The sequence below is a fragment of the Anabrus simplex genome, chromosome 3, assembly GCF_040414725.1.
Source record: "Anabrus simplex isolate iqAnaSimp1 chromosome 3, ASM4041472v1, whole genome shotgun sequence".
In the NCBI taxonomy this organism is placed as follows: domain Eukaryota; kingdom Metazoa; phylum Arthropoda; class Insecta; order Orthoptera; family Tettigoniidae; genus Anabrus; species Anabrus simplex.
Window position 1 is genome coordinate 218,433,772 of NC_090267.1, and position 12,379 is coordinate 218,446,150.

The window sequence follows — 12,379 nt, forward strand, 5'->3', positions numbered from 1 at the left end:
AACAGTAATCCCATCTATCGGAAATGAGTGGCAACAGAAGAGACAAAGCACATCACAACAAACAATGGTCAATGTAATGTTACTGTTGATCAATTTGATAAGCTTTCTATATTGTAGGCCTTCACGTTTAAGTTTCTTTCGACTCTGTGATATAGGGCATCTTATAAAATTATTTATAGCATAGACTGTAGTTTCTTATTCCCCGACTTTACATACTGATTTTCATTTCCTCGTGACTCAGCGCTGATATGGACTTGAGCAACAAAAATCCAAATTCATGAATATCTCTTATCACAGCTGGTACAGTAAAAATGTATAAATCATGAATGATCAGAAATTTAATACTATATAACTTTAGTTATGTAGTATTTATTAACAGGATCAATAATAACAAATATTTGAGAATTAAATTTTAGGGCTTCCCCTAAACTACCATTTCTCTCAGTGTTAATAAAATTATTTATGGCCTAGATTGTAGCGACTTATTCCCCGACTTTGCATACCGATTTTCATTAAATTCTCTTCAGCCGTTTTCTAATGATGCGTGTACATATATACAGACAGATAGAAATGATGGAAAATTTAAAAAGTGCATTTCCTTGTTACTGTGGACACGACCGATACAGAAATACCATCCTCTTTAAATTCTGAGCAATGTACAGTAAAAACTCTTATTTTACATATATAGATTGCATTGTATAAGTACAAGTAATTCACCACATCATCCCACTTTGGAGGATGGATAGCAGTTTGAGGTCTTACATAATTATTTTGACATGAACAGAGAGAAAAGGTACAGCTTATTCTCCTTCCAATTTGGAGGTTAACGAAACATGTACAAAAGAAATGAGATGTTCTGATAAGATTTTCTATTATATGGAAGTAATACATCATACCATCCCACTTCCTGAACTCTCAGAGGATGAACAGCAATACATGGTCCAACATATTTCAATATGGACTGTAAAGGTTATTCTCAAATTTGTGAGTATGCAATGTAAATAGTTAAGACAAGCACCACCATCTGGGTTAAGCAACTTCTAGAATCTTTTGCAACATCTAACCCGAGTGTTGACCACTCTCATGCAGTATACAAACTTCGAAATATTTCCTCCTAACAAAAAAAATCACAGAGAGAAAAGGAACAAAAGAGAGAAGAGCATCTGAGAAATGGTATCAAATTCCCCTTTGGGAAAATCAAATGATTGTAAATTTCTTTCTATACATGAAACTCAAATTGATAATGATTATTTTATTTTCATCATTTCACAAAGATAGGTATGAGGTTGGCAGGTAACATTGCTTAGACAAGAATAACAAACTAGTTAAAAAAAATAGAAAATAGACACACCAACCTAAAAAGCTGTTTTGGAGATAAGTCCACATCAACATAACAAAGAACTGTGTACTTACCATCCAAAACCATAATGCCCCACTCTTGCTCTTGCAACCACTTCATGGTTTGATCAGCTTCCCATGACCTCTTCTGAGTATGAGTGATCATTGAATAGGTAGTAACCAGAATTCCACAACCCATTGGCTTATCCTTGGCCTCAGAAGTGAATCGGCAAATCATACTATCATCAGCTGCAAAACAAGGTAACAGTGTAAAGAAAGGTGAAGAAACTTATGAGAAATGACAAAATGTCAACAAATACAAACAAGATCAACACTTAGAAATTCAAATCAACTTACATTCATAAGGCACAACAGATAAGTACACTATACTATATTAAACATATATATATATATCTAGAAAACAGGTGGAGAGCAGCAACTTACTTGGTAAGACCATCTGGATAGGGTACACACAAAAGGAAAATAATTCAATTTTCATTATAGGCAAGAAGACGCTGTGTGATGTGAAGAGAGTGGGAAGGACAGACAGAGAAGAGAATGAAAAAAGGAGCATTGCTTCCCTAGGCCTAAAAGTCGTGTTCACCATTTGTAGTCTTTTTACATTTAGAAATACTGCCTTCCAATGAAAATAGACAGTGTAACTCAAATACGTTCGTAAGTTTGTTAAAGAACAGTCGTGTGTTCACTGCACAAAATTTGAGGTTATCGCATATTGGACCCCCCTTTACTTATTTTGGTTGTAAAAATGGGGGAAACCGGGCGAGTTGGCCATGCGTGTAGAGGCGCGCGGCTGTGAGCTTGCATCCGGGAGATAGTAGGTTTGAATCCCACTATTGGCAGCCCTGAAGATGGTTTTCCGTGGTTTCCCATTTTCACACCAGGCAAATGCTGGGGCTGTACCTTAATTAAGGCCACGGCCGCTTCCTTCCAACTCCTAGGCCTTTCCTATCCCATCGTCGCCATAAGACCTATCTGTGTCGGTGCGACGTAAAGCCCCTAGCAAAAAAAAAAAAAAAAAAAAAAAAAAAAGGGGAAAAGGGGGTCTAATATGCGAGTAAATACTGTATGCAGCCACAGGCCCTAATACCAGTGGCAAATTCAACTGGGAAGACTTGGAAGCAATTACGGAGATAGTGAAGGAGGTAATAAAAAGAAACCTGCCCTTGGGACTAGATCAAGGAAATGATGAAAGACCAATCAAAGGAGCTAGAGAATATGAGGCAATGGTTACAAGAAAGAGCAGAAGAAACTATGACCAAAGCAGGTAGCAACGAGAAGAAAATAGAATTGCTAAGAGAGAAAGTACAAAACCTAGAAGAGGAGGTGCTCAAACTGAAGAAATGGAAGCCAGCAACCAGGAAAGGATGAAGAAATGCATATTTACATATGGTGTTTAGGAAGAAACAAAAGAAAGTCAAGTGGACGTAATTTAGAAAGTGGCTGAGGTCATCTAGAACAAAATGAAAATATATTTCAGCGAAGTGGACATCGATGATGCGGAAAGGGCAGGCAGAGCGAAAGGGCGTAGACTAATCAGAATGAAGTTACTGTCGTCCTTAATGGCCGACATAGTGATAAGGAACGCGAGCATTTTACAAAAAAAAAAAAAAAAAAAATTGGGTAAAGAGAGATATGGGCAGAGCAGGAAGGAAGTGAGAATCTGAAAATTTGAAGAGGCATCTAGGGAGGGCCGGACACCAAGGGTTGAAGGCCCACGTAAGGTGGCAACAGCTTTTTTTTCTTTTTTTTTTTTGCTTTACGTCGCACCGACACAGATAGGTCTTATGGCGACGATGGGACAGGAAAGGGCTAGGAGTGGGAAGGAAGCAGCCGTGGCCTTAATTAAGGTACAGCACCAGCATTTGCCTGGTGTGAAAATGGGAAACCACGGAAAACCATTTTCAGGGCTGCCGACAGTGGGGGGGGGGCAACAGCTAATGGTTTCAAATGGAAGATGGGTTCGAGTGTGGCAAGTGTCAAAACTGAAAGCAATGGATGAGAATTCCAAGATGGAGGAGGGCTTGACGAGTAGGCAAGAGGAAAGGAAGGATGTAGCGCGAGTGGTGGAAACAGCTGAGGTAAGAGAGGAGCTCAACCCAGGGGATAGTTGTCAGCGCAGTGCGAGAATGTAAACGACAAGCCGGGAGGTGATGGTGGAGGAAGCGACTCAAGAAACTTCAAGTGAAGAGTGCAGTAGCCAAGTGAATAACAAAGGTGGAGGGCAAGGGATGAGTCGAAAGAAAGAGAAATTATGAACAAAGGGAGAAGTATGAGTCCAAAAGACTGAAGAAAAAGGAATAAATGTACAGAGGAAAAAGAGGAAAGAGAGCGACAAAATATGTCAAGAAAAGAAGGAATGGCGTTAGAACGTGAGAGGGCTATGTTAACTGTACTGGGAGGTACACATCTATTCCGTTCATTCAAAATAACCGCCTTTAAGAACTCCCCTATCGATCAAAAGGTGAAGCTGAAACTACACGATCTTGAAACTTTAATCAGAAGATGTCACCACTGAAATAATGCAAGATTCCCAAAATCTGGCGGAAGGCTAGAGTCATTGCTATCCCTAAACCAGGCAAAGATCGGCTGGATCCTAAAAGCTATAGGCCTATTTCCTTGCTCTGTCACCTGTACAAGGTCCTGGAGAGGCTCATTCTTGAGCGACTGATAGGAAAGGTGGAGTCGTCTCTTATACCACAGCAAGCTGGATTCCGAGAAGGAAAAAGTTGCACATCACAGGTATTAAACTTGACACAGCATATTGAGGATGGCTTTGAGAATCGGCTCATTACAGGCGCTGTCTTCATTGATCTTTCTGCAGCTTATGACACAGTCAACCATCGGCTTCTTCTAACAAAATTCTATGACATCACCAAAGACTTCCATCTAATGTGCAACATTAAAAATATTCTCCAAAACCGAAGATTCTTTGAGGAATTTCAGGGAAAAAGAAGCAGATGGAGAACACAGAAGAATGGGTTACCGCAAGGCAGTGTGCTCGCACCACTGTTATTCAACATCTATACTAATGATCAGCCTCTACCTGAAGGTACCCAGAGTTTTATCTATGCAGTCACTGCCCAGGCCAACTGTTTTGAAAAGGTAGAACAGACTTTATTCAAAGCTCTGAAAGAATTTACCAACTACTACAATGAAAACGATTTGAAGCCAAATCCTGCCAAAACTCATAGCTGTGTATTTCATCTCAATAACAAAAAAGCAGCTAAAACCTTACAAATCACCTGGGAAGGAATCCCTGTTCAACACTGTTCGACTCCAAAATATCTGGGAGTGATTCTGGACCGTACGCTTACGTATAAGAAACATTGCCTAAACGTGAAACAAAAAGTGTCTGCCAGAAACAACATAGTGCGGAAACTTCGAGGCACCACCTGGGGAGCTCACCCTTGCACTGTGAGAACAAGCGCGCTAGCACTGTGCTACTCCACTGCTGAGTATGCTTGCTCCGTGTGGCATAAGTCCAGCCATGCCAAAAACATAGATGTAGCACTAAATGACACCTGCCGTATTATCACAGGTTGTTTAAGACCTACTCCCATAGATAAACTCCACTGTCTCGTTGGTATAGCACCACCTGAAATCCGACGTGAGATTGCTGCTAGGCATGAGAAAAGCAAGGCTATGACTATGGAAGCCCATCCTTTGTATGCCTGTCAACCAGCACATCCTAGGTTGAAATCAAGAAAGAGCTTCTTGACAACCACTGAAGCTCTTAAAGGAACTCCACAACAAGCAAGAATCTCAATGTGGCGGGAAAAATGTCAACATTTGAGAGAATGGATGGTTCCAAAGGAAGAACTTCCTCCTGGACATTCTGAAAAGTGGACAACATGGAAGGGTCTCAATCGATTACGCTCCAGTACCACGAGATGCAAGACCAACCTACAGAAATGGGGCCTTCCTGTGGAGACAGTTTACTGCAAGTGTGGTACTAAGCAGACTAACGAACATCTTCTACTGTGTCCATCTTCTCCAGCCACTTGTACCATTAAAGATCTAATGAGAGCAACTCCAAATGCGCTTGTCGTGGCCAATTTTTGGTCAACCAATGTTTAAAATTTTTTGGTTTAATTTTTGTCTCTCTTACTTTGTACTTCTGACACGATAAATAAATAAATAAATACCACTGAAATATTAAGTAATTGTTTTGGTGTAAAGTTTCCTAAACTGACTGAATTTCTCCTTGTTTTATTTTGCAATGCATCAAGAAGTTTGGACATTTTTCTACAGATGACACTACTCAAAAATTATGATCATGCTCACTGGTGCAAAATGAAAGAACTTATAATTTAAAGTTGTTTTATATTCCGGGGTTTTCCATAACTGATCTATGTTCATTTATTTTTGGGTTGGTAATATTTCCTTTTTCTTTCCGCCAATTTTGAATTTAGCCAATCAGGAATTTCTGTAATTAATTTTCAACCTATCACAGGCTTCTTGTTAGATTCTGAGTGTAACTTTAAGATTAACCAATTAAATTGGTGGGGCTGGATTAGTCTTGAATGCTCTCAAACCTTCCCTGAGGGTTTGTAAGCTGTGGCTTTTCACGTTCCCTTGCCAATTGATCGTCGTCTACCTGAACGTGTGTTCTTAAGCAGGAGGCGGGCGGCCTCTTTCGTCGGCAGCAGAACATCTATAAGGTAATGGCCACATAAACTACATCTTTCTTGTTATAGCTACCACCGCAGATTATTCCAAAGGGGAGGTCCGAATCTTTAACCATGTAACCTACGTTTCTAAAATGTAACTTTCTTCCGGGTAATGTAAAAATTTCATAAAATCTTTAACTGTAAATCGGGGATAGAGAGTGATGTACCCTCTCGAGCACCCCTTCATCTTGGTTTGAGGTGACTACGTTTTGTAACTGTTTTTCCTTCTGTAATGTGTTAACGTAATTTCTATTTCTTGTAAAATTGTAAAACTAGGGGCTTGAAGCCCAGAATTTGTAAAAATCACTAATCTTGGACTTTCCTACTCTTGTTTTAAGATTGCTTTTGTACCTGACATATTGTTATTTGTTGAGTAATTGTCTTTTTTAGAAATATAACCTTCTATTCAATTTTTAAATTAATTTTGATATTGTAGTTAGACCCATTCACCCCGGCACCTTCTTTAACCTCTTTCTGCTCCACTGGTAACCCCGGAACAGTAACGAGAAGCAAAAATAAGGGAGGAAATGTGGAAAGGGGGGAGGGTAAGTTATAATAAAATTGGAACATAGGGTTTGTTAATAATGAGGAACTGTTAGGTAAATTAGGTAATAAAAAGGTTAAAGAAGTAGTGGAAAGCATTGATATTGTGGCACTCTTAGAGATGTGGCTTGAACTAGGGAAGGGGATAACATGGGAGGGGGGGTTGTGGTTAAGCATAAATCCAAAAGAAAGGAGCAGAATAAGGGGAGATCGCCGGGAGGGTTAGTGGTGCTAATAAGAGAAGAGATTAGTGATCTAATAGAGGATATTGAAAACGAGCTGGAAGATGTTATTTGGATTAGGTTTAAGATGGGGAGGAAGGAAGGAAGTGTAAAGTATATAAGTTTAGCTTTTGGATATTGCCACCCAAAGAGCTCATTATATGCAAATGATTATTTTTTGAGAAGCTATTGTTAGAAACTAATATTATAAGGTGGAAGTTTGAAGAAGACGGTATGTTGCTATTTGGGGATTGGAATGCAAGGATAGGATGCAGAGTCCAATGTACAGTAAAGAAGATGGGAGGAAAATGAGGAAAAGTAGAAGAAGTGAAGATACAGTCAGTAATAGTTATGGCTATAAACTTTTAGATATGTGTGCAGCGGGAAACATATATTTTGAACGGTTGGCACAAGGGTGACAGGGAGGGAAAACTGATGTATGTTACAGTGCAGGAAGGAAGTGTAATAGATATAATAATGAGCTCAGAAGACATGTTAGAGGAAATCAAAAGGATGAAGGTAGGAGATTGAGTTCAATCACATCACTTTCCGGTCTGTGTATTGGTAGAAAGATAAGAGGAGAGAGTTAAAGGGAGGTGAAGAGTTGGGGAGAAGGTACGTTAAATATAAATGGTCGGAGAAAGCAAGTAGGGAATTAGAGGATATAATAAAAGATCAGTTACAGTAAGGTATGGTTGGGAGGTAGCAATGGAAGAAAACAATATCGATAGAGCATTGGACTTAATTATATACCCAATTAAAAGGGTAGCTCAGATAGATAGAGGCAGGAGAAACAGAAACAGAGAGGATGAAGGGTGGTACAGTAAGGATTGTGAGGAATTACAAAAAAGGTTTCTGAGGGAGTCTTCCGGAACATGCAGGAGTAACTTTGCGCACTTTCACCTACTTCGAGCATGTCTACAGTGTGCTTCATATCTGCTATGTTCAAGCAAAATCGTAATTATTTTGTATTCGGCGTTTTAAGGAACGCCACAATACCACGTAGCAGGCAGTGTGCGGAGAGATAGAATCCGCGAACACTGGTGATGGCGAAAGTTGTCGAAAAAGCGTGGCTTATAGCCTATAATCAATTTATATGCACCAAACAATATTGTCAATGCCGATGAAACTGTATTGTTTGTTTGTTTTCTTTTTTTAAATGCCGAGACCCAACGGACTTTTAAAGGAGAGAACTGCCAGCCAGGAAACGTACTGTGTTGCTATGCAGTGACACGGAGGTGAGAGACTTCCTTCCCTGTCATAGGAATGTTCGAAAAGCTACGTTGTTTTAAGGGAGTCTGGCACTTTCCATGCCAGTACAAGGCATTTGATGATGATGATGCTTGTTGTTTTAAGGGGCCTAACATCAAAGGTCATCGGCCCCTACAAGGCATTTAAAAATGGAACAAACAGTACAGTAAGTAATCCAAAAGATAAAGCAATTGCACAGGGGAGCCAGCATAATTTTTCCTCATCTTTGAATCGTGTTTTTCTTCCTTTCGTTGCGTGAGGTTATATTTTGTCATTGTTTTATACAAGTGCATTATTTGAATAATGTAAATGAAACCTTGTTGGATACATTATGAAATAGTATTTTCCATGGCATTTGAAAAGTTCAAACTGAGAATCAAGGTGATTGCAAGCGTTAATGGGTCTTAGAAGTGCCATGGTGGGAAATCATACAAGTATACTCACTGTACTGTTGTAATGTGGACGGAAGCGAAGGACTTTCTCCCCTCGTCATAGGAAAGTTCGATAAGCTGCGAAGTTTTAAGGGCATCAGGTACTTTCCGTGCAAGCACAAGGCATCTAAAATGCATACAGTACAGCAATCAAATGAATAAAGCACTTGCACAGAGGAGCTGGTATAGATTTCTCCTCGTCTTTGAATTATATTTTTTCTTTCTTTTGATTTCAATGCGTCAGGTTATGTTTGCCAGTGAGTTATCAAAGTGCATTATTTGAATACTGTAAATGCACCTTGTTGGATACATTTTGGAAATAGTTTCTTTCCATGGCATCTGAGAGCTTTAAACTGTGAATCAAAGTTAATTGCATGCAATAACGGGTCGTAGAATATATTATGACGCCGCAAGGGTTGGCATTTCCGAAGTACGTGTTGGCGGTTAATTCGAAATCACATGTTTCGAAGTCCGATTTTTGCGTCCCAACGACTTTGAATTAACGAGGTTTTACTGTATAGAAAACGCGGAAGTGCAGAAAGAGTAGCTTTCTGTAATCAATCAATCAATACTGATCTGCATTTAGGGCAGTCGCCCAGGTGGTAGATTCCCTATCTGTTGCTTTCCTAGCCTTTTCCTAAATGATTTCAGAGAAATTGGAAATTTATTGAACGTCTCCCTTTGTAAGTTATTCCAATCCCTAACTCCCCTTCCTATAAATGAATATTTGCCCCAGTTTGTCCTCTTGAATTCCAACTTTATCTTCATATTGTGATCTTTCCTACTTTTATAAAAGGAAAGAATACAAAAGGGAAATTATGGAGAGGAAGAAATTATCGATGAAAGAACAAACCGAAGCTATAAACAAGGAGTGTAGGATGAACCAAATTGAGAAAGTATGGGAGAGAATAAACAAAATTAACAAGGGTGGGAGGAAATTTGAGAAAACAAGTATCGAGTACGATCAGTGAGTGAACTATTTTCGCAAATTACTTGCGGGGGAGAAGAAATGGGAATGGGGAGAGGAGGAAAAAGTTGTATGGAAAGAAATAGAGATATTGATATTTGAACTGGAGAAAGGAATTTCAAAAGAAGTAGTACTGGAAGTGATAGGCAAAATTAGGGGCAGATCAGCGGGGGCGATGTAACAGTATTAACAATAGGTTTTGGAAAGAAATAAGTAAATTTGGACAGATGACAGAACGCATAGTTAAGTTATTTAATAGGATCTTCGACGGGGAAAATACCCAAAGGAATGGGAGACAGGGATAATACGCCCAATCTACAAGAAAAAAAGGAATAAAAACATTCCGAGTAATTACAGAGAATTAACTTTATTGGACTCACTAAGAAAGATTTACACAGGAGTTTTAGCAAACAGATTAAGGGACTGGGCAGAAGAAAATTTGGTACTGTCAGTTTTAGGGGTTTTAGGAAGGGAAAAAGGACGTCAGACAATATAATGATAGTGAAGATGATTTTAGAAAAATACAAGAGTATGGGAAGAGGTAAAGTTTATATGGCAGCAATTGATTTAGAAAAAGCATTTGACGCAGTAATCAGAAGAGCGTTACTAGAAAAATTGGGCAGGTTGGGGGTTTCAGGGAAGATGATCCATGCATTGGAGGCAATATATAAGGTCAGGTGTTGTGTTAAATTGGAGGAAAATACATTAAATAGTCCGACAGAGTGCAAGATGGGTTTAAAACAGGGATGCAAATTATCCCCGATACTGTTTATTTCATTCATTAATGATATTTTGGATGGACATGGGGGAAATAACTGGGCGGTGCTGGTTCTGAATGAGATAGAGATTCCAGGACTGATCTTTGCAGACGACTTGGTTCTGTTGACTTTAACTGGGGGTGGGAGGCAGCAAGTCTAAATGTGGTGTCGGAATATGCCAAGAAATAGGCCCTGAAAATTAACAAGAATAAATCTAAGATGATGCCGCAGTGTACAGTGAATGCTGGGGTGGTATTAAATGTGCGGGGAAGAAATAGAGGTGGAATGTGTTAAAAGAGTAATCAAATATAGGATGCATTTGAAAAGAGGTGAAGGAGGGGAGGAGCAAAAGGCTGTGTACGAACAACAAAAGAAAAGCATGTATGAGGGGCACTGGCTAGCAAAAATTAAACAATACGTGGGGAGGGTGTGGTTGGGGTACATGTGGAAAGAGGTCTGGAATAAGAGGGATAATAGGGGTCAGAGAGTACTTATAAGAAGGATTAGAGATATCCAAAGACAGAGGCTGTTAGAAGAAAGTAGTAATAGAGGATCTCTTAATGTTTTTAATAAGGTAATGCAAGTGTCAGTGTTAAATATTTGGAATGTAGATAGATTGAAGAGAGGAGGCTTACTGTGGTAGCTTATGGGTTTATATAAGAATAAGGGGTGGATTAAGGGTAAGCATAAGCGCCTATGTATATTGTGTGGGGAAATGAATAATACACTTAATAGGTAGGTGCAAAGATACAAAACAGGTAAGAGGTAAACTTTTGAGTAAAAGCAAGCGAGAGTTATTAGAACAAGAGGACAAACAAAATTTCTTAGGGTGGGTGATGTTAGAATGGGAAAGGGGAGAGGACTTGAATAAGTATTTATGTGCTGTCAAAAGAATATGTGAAAAAAAGTTAAATGAAGTAAGTAAGTTACATAAATTTACAAGGTGTTCTAAATGCAAAGTTGTGATGGTGTGGTCTCAGTTATGGACATGCAATTTAAAAAGGACTTGCAAGTGGTTATCTGGTATGAAGAACAGTGTAATAAGGTATGTTTAGACAGCAAGTTGAGAAATAAAGAGGAGTACACACACTCAGCAACAGTAGAACAGCTATGGCTGAGTCAGACAACGTAATAGAGTAGGTCAGGTACAAAGTGTTTATAGTTTGGAAATATTAGCTGGCTAGCTGACTCAGTCAGGCTGGAGTAGATAGGGGAGTTGGCCTTCTTTGGGATCGTGTGTAACCAATTATTGTTCAATGTTCAGTAAAGGAAAGGAACCAACAAGTGGTAATCCAAATTATAAGTAGGAAGCCTGACAGATCAACATTGGAAAAGGGCGCAACTGAAAAAAAAAGAGGACCAAAAAGAAAATACAAAGGAACAATGACAAACTCCATATACTGACATCTTGAAACAGATAATCTCTCTCCTCAAAAATCCCAGTTCTTCTTACATACAGTACATATCTTCTCAGCATCCAATGAGCTTGTTTCTATCTTCCAGTTTCAAGAAGGGGACAAGAAGTTGCTCCATGTTAGATTGACCTTCATTTAGATTAAGCAAATGTATAAATAGCCATTTATATTTGCAATATAAGTTTCTTTAATAAACTTCCAAATATTCTTGTGGAAGCATCAGTAAGTAAATTTAAAACTACTCTTAGAACATGGATAACATCAAAGGTTCTTTATGATATAAATGATTTCTTCAATTCAGATTTTGGTGCTCTTAAAATAAAATGATTTTGTGAAATGATTATTTTGTATATGTGAACTTAATGACAAAGTCTATTGTAACTATGTTACTTAATGACTAATAAAAGAATCTTGAATCTTGAAAAGCTTCAATCCTCATGGACAGATCTTCAGTCTTGATGTGGGAAGTGTAAGATAAGAAAGCCAAATAAACTCAGGAAAGGCAAGAGACAAAAAGATTATTGGTCAAAGACTCAGAACACAAACTGAAAAGGAACCCACAAGTCAATATACGTAAAGGAAAAGAACAAGTGGCAATTCAAATCATATAAACGAATATAAGAATATGAACAGGAACATATAACAGGGTAAGCACAATGAAAATCTCTGTAGACTCTATAGCCAAACTGCTTTGATCACATCAGCACTCATTTCATTGCAAAATGCAAATTCATGTCCTCATCCTGAGGTGGTGCAGCTCTTTT

At 38.7% G+C, this 12,379-nt stretch overlaps 1 protein-coding gene across 1 annotated transcript in view; it reads right to left on the reverse strand.

The window, feature by feature from the left end:
• The window catches only part of hay (ATP-dependent DNA helicase hay), a 186,450-nt gene that overhangs the window by 75,271 nt on the left and 98,800 nt on the right, over positions 1–12,379 (reverse strand). Inside the window, exon 11 of the mRNA XM_067142877.2 lies at positions 1,414–1,587. Within this exon, the coding sequence (XP_066998978.2) occupies positions 1,414–1,587 (174 nt within the window). The remainder of the gene's footprint in view (positions 1–1,413; positions 1,588–12,379) is intronic.